General features: G+C 47.3%; 1 protein-coding gene across 1 annotated transcript; it reads left to right on the plus strand.

The window, feature by feature from the left end:
- On the plus strand, positions 1–1,980 carry LOC139639487 (endothelin-1 receptor-like; the record flags this gene model as incomplete). Its single annotated transcript, XM_071513588.1, has 3 exons — positions 1–750; positions 1,453–1,580; positions 1,782–1,980. Coding segments are annotated over exons 1-3 (1,077 nt in total), but the record flags the coding sequence as incomplete, so codon positions are not given.
- Positions 1,981–2,831: the final 851 nt, after the last annotated feature.

Below are 2,831 nucleotides of genomic sequence, written 5' to 3' on the forward strand. Positions count from 1 at the left end.
ATGGCTCATGGAATCATGGGAACAGGTTCTGGAATCACAGCAGTGGGTTCCGGAACAGGTTCCAGAACGAGTTCCAGGGTTCCGTCCGTTTACCCCAGGCTGTTTCGGGTGCTGCTGGTCGCGGGTTTGGTGTTCGCTGAGCCGGTCCGGAGCCAGAGCAACTTCTCTTGGGACCCGTCTCTGTCCGACCTGATGATGTTGGACCTTCATCCGGCCTTCCACGGCACCGACTCGCCCCTGGGGCTGGAGCTGGGGCCGGGGGGGAACGTCCGCATCGCATCCCCACAACGAGAGGCCGATCTGGGCCAAGAGACCAGGGACGGGCCCCTGTCCTCCCCGGAGCTTGGGGCGGAAAAGTCGGAACACAAACACAAGCTGAAACACAAACATGGACGAAAGCATCCGTCTCACTCCTCTTCCTCCTCACTCCCTCGCTCCTCCTCCTCTTCCTTGCTCCCTCACTCCTCTTCCTCCTCCTCCTCCTCCTCCAACTCCTCCCTGGCGGTGCGCATGCGTCCGGTGGCGCCCCCTAGCTGCCTGCAGGCCACGTCGATACAGATGGCCTTCAAGTACATCAACACGGTGATGTCCTGCGTCATCTTCGCTGTGGGGATCGTGGGAAACGTCACCCTGCTGAGGATCATCTGCCAAAATAAAAGCATGAGGAACGGACCCAACGCCCTGATAGCCAGCCTGGCCCTGGGAGACCTGATTTACATCGCCATCGACATTCCCATCAACGTCTACAAGGTGCAGTATGGGGGATGGGTGGTTTGTTTGTTATTTATTTATTTATGTATTTATTTGTATTTGTTTGTTTGTTTCTGCTCAAGTCGGTTTAGTTTTATAGGTTGGTTAGTTTGGTTTTAATTTTATTTTATTTTATTTTAGTTAAGTTTAGTTTAGTTAAATTTAGTTTAGTTTAGTTTAGTTTAGTTAAATTTAGTTTAGTTTAGTTAAATTTAGTTTAGGTTAGTTTAGTTTAGTTAAATTTAGTTTAGTTTAGTTTAGTTCTGGTCAGTTCAGTCTAGTTTGGGGGGGGTGTAGGAACACTTAATTTGTAATTTATTTGTTTTGTATTCTAATTTATCCTAATTTTTGTTTTATTTGTAATGAATGATTTTGTTTTATTGCTATTTTACGTATGATTTTTATTTCATTACATTATTTTAATTTAGTTTACAGTAGTAAACTAGTAGTAGCAGTTTACAGCGACAGAAATGTATTATGGGTTACAAAACACTTCTCCCCCCTCCTTGCTAGCAGTGTGTGTTGTGTGTCTCAGTCAGGAGGCTGAGTGTTACACTGATAACAGCTTTAAAATACACTTCTGATTCTGATAACACACCACACACTGACGTCAAACACACTCATACAGTGACATTTTGTTGATCTTGTGTGTGTGTGTGTGTGTGTGTGTGTGTGTGTGTGTGTGTGTGTGTGTGTGTGCAGCTGCTGGCCATGCGGTGGCCGTTTGGCGACAGTGCGGCCGGTCTGTTCCTCTGTAAGCTGTTTCCCTTCCTGCAGAAAGCCTCAGTCGGCATTACCGTCCTCAACCTGTGTGCTCTGAGCGTGGACAGGTAACAAACACACACACACACACACACACACACACTGTTTATCAACTGACTTGGAAGTCCCAGATGTCAGACTTTCCCAGCAGCACATGAACGCACCTTCTGAGTGAACTCAATAGACGGCCACAATGGCACATCATCTGCAAACAGCTTTAGGAGCTTCACTGAAACACGTGTGACCTCTGGCTCAAACGGTGTGTTCAGGTACCGCGCGGTGGCGTCCTGGGCGCGGGTGCAGGGGACGGGCGTTCCCACGGTAACGGCGGTGGAGATCGTGGCGATCTGGCTGCTGTCCGCGCTGCTGGCCGTGCCGGAGGCCGTCGGCTTCAACATGGTCACCTTCGACTACAAGAACGTTACCATGACGACCTGCATGCTGCAGCCCAAGACGCCCTTCATGACTGTGAGTGCGCGTGTGTGTGTGGTGTGTGAGAGTGCGTCTGAGTCAGTGTATATGTGCGTGAGTCCTTGTTTATTGTGTGTGTATAATCAAGCAGTGTGTGTGTGGTGTGTGTTTACAGTATGTGAGCGCATGTGTGTGTTTGCACGTGAGCAAGGGAGAGGGAGGATGAAAAGGTGTGTGTGTGAGAGAGAGAGCGCAAAAGGGAGAGATGAATTGTATACATAAGTGAGGATGTGGGTTAGGGTGCGTGTGTGTGTGTGTGTGTGTGTGTGTTTACATCAGTGTGTTGATAGGTATCTCAGCTGACTAAAGACAGCTGATGAGCAGATTTGTGGGCGGCACGCCAGATCATCACCCTAATACTACACTTTTAAAAAAAAAAGGTTCCACCATTGGTGCTATAAAGCAGTGATTCTCAACCTTTTTCATATCAAGGACCCCTAATTTAATACACATTAGAGCCACGGACCCCCATTAGATGAGATTTTGTCTCTCGAACCCAAATCTGAGAATATTTTTATTGTCAGATATGATTTTGTCCAGAATTCCATCACTATCTGTATTGTAGGTAGAGAGATAACAGAGAAACTGATCAAAATAGTCATTCTTCTGCATTCTCTAATTGTGTTAACTTCTTGTAAATGAAATAATGCTGAAGTCTAACAAATCATCAATTTGCTGGGGACCCCCTGGAACCTCGTCAAGGACCCCTGGTGGTCCCCGGACCCCACGTTGAGAACCACTGCTATAAAGAACCCTTTTAGAAAGGTTCTCCACAGCAGTGGTTCTCAACCTTTTTGGCTCAAGACCTCTTAAAACGAATCGATGTCTACTTGAGACCCTCCATCACA

Source organism: Centroberyx affinis, unplaced genomic scaffold (genome assembly GCF_046629955.1).
Source record: "Centroberyx affinis isolate AG114_WGS23_722 - 3 ecotype Tasmania unplaced genomic scaffold, CSIRO-AGI_Caff_v1 ptg007363l_1, whole genome shotgun sequence".
Classification (NCBI taxonomy): Eukaryota; Metazoa; Chordata; class Actinopteri; order Beryciformes; family Berycidae; genus Centroberyx; species Centroberyx affinis.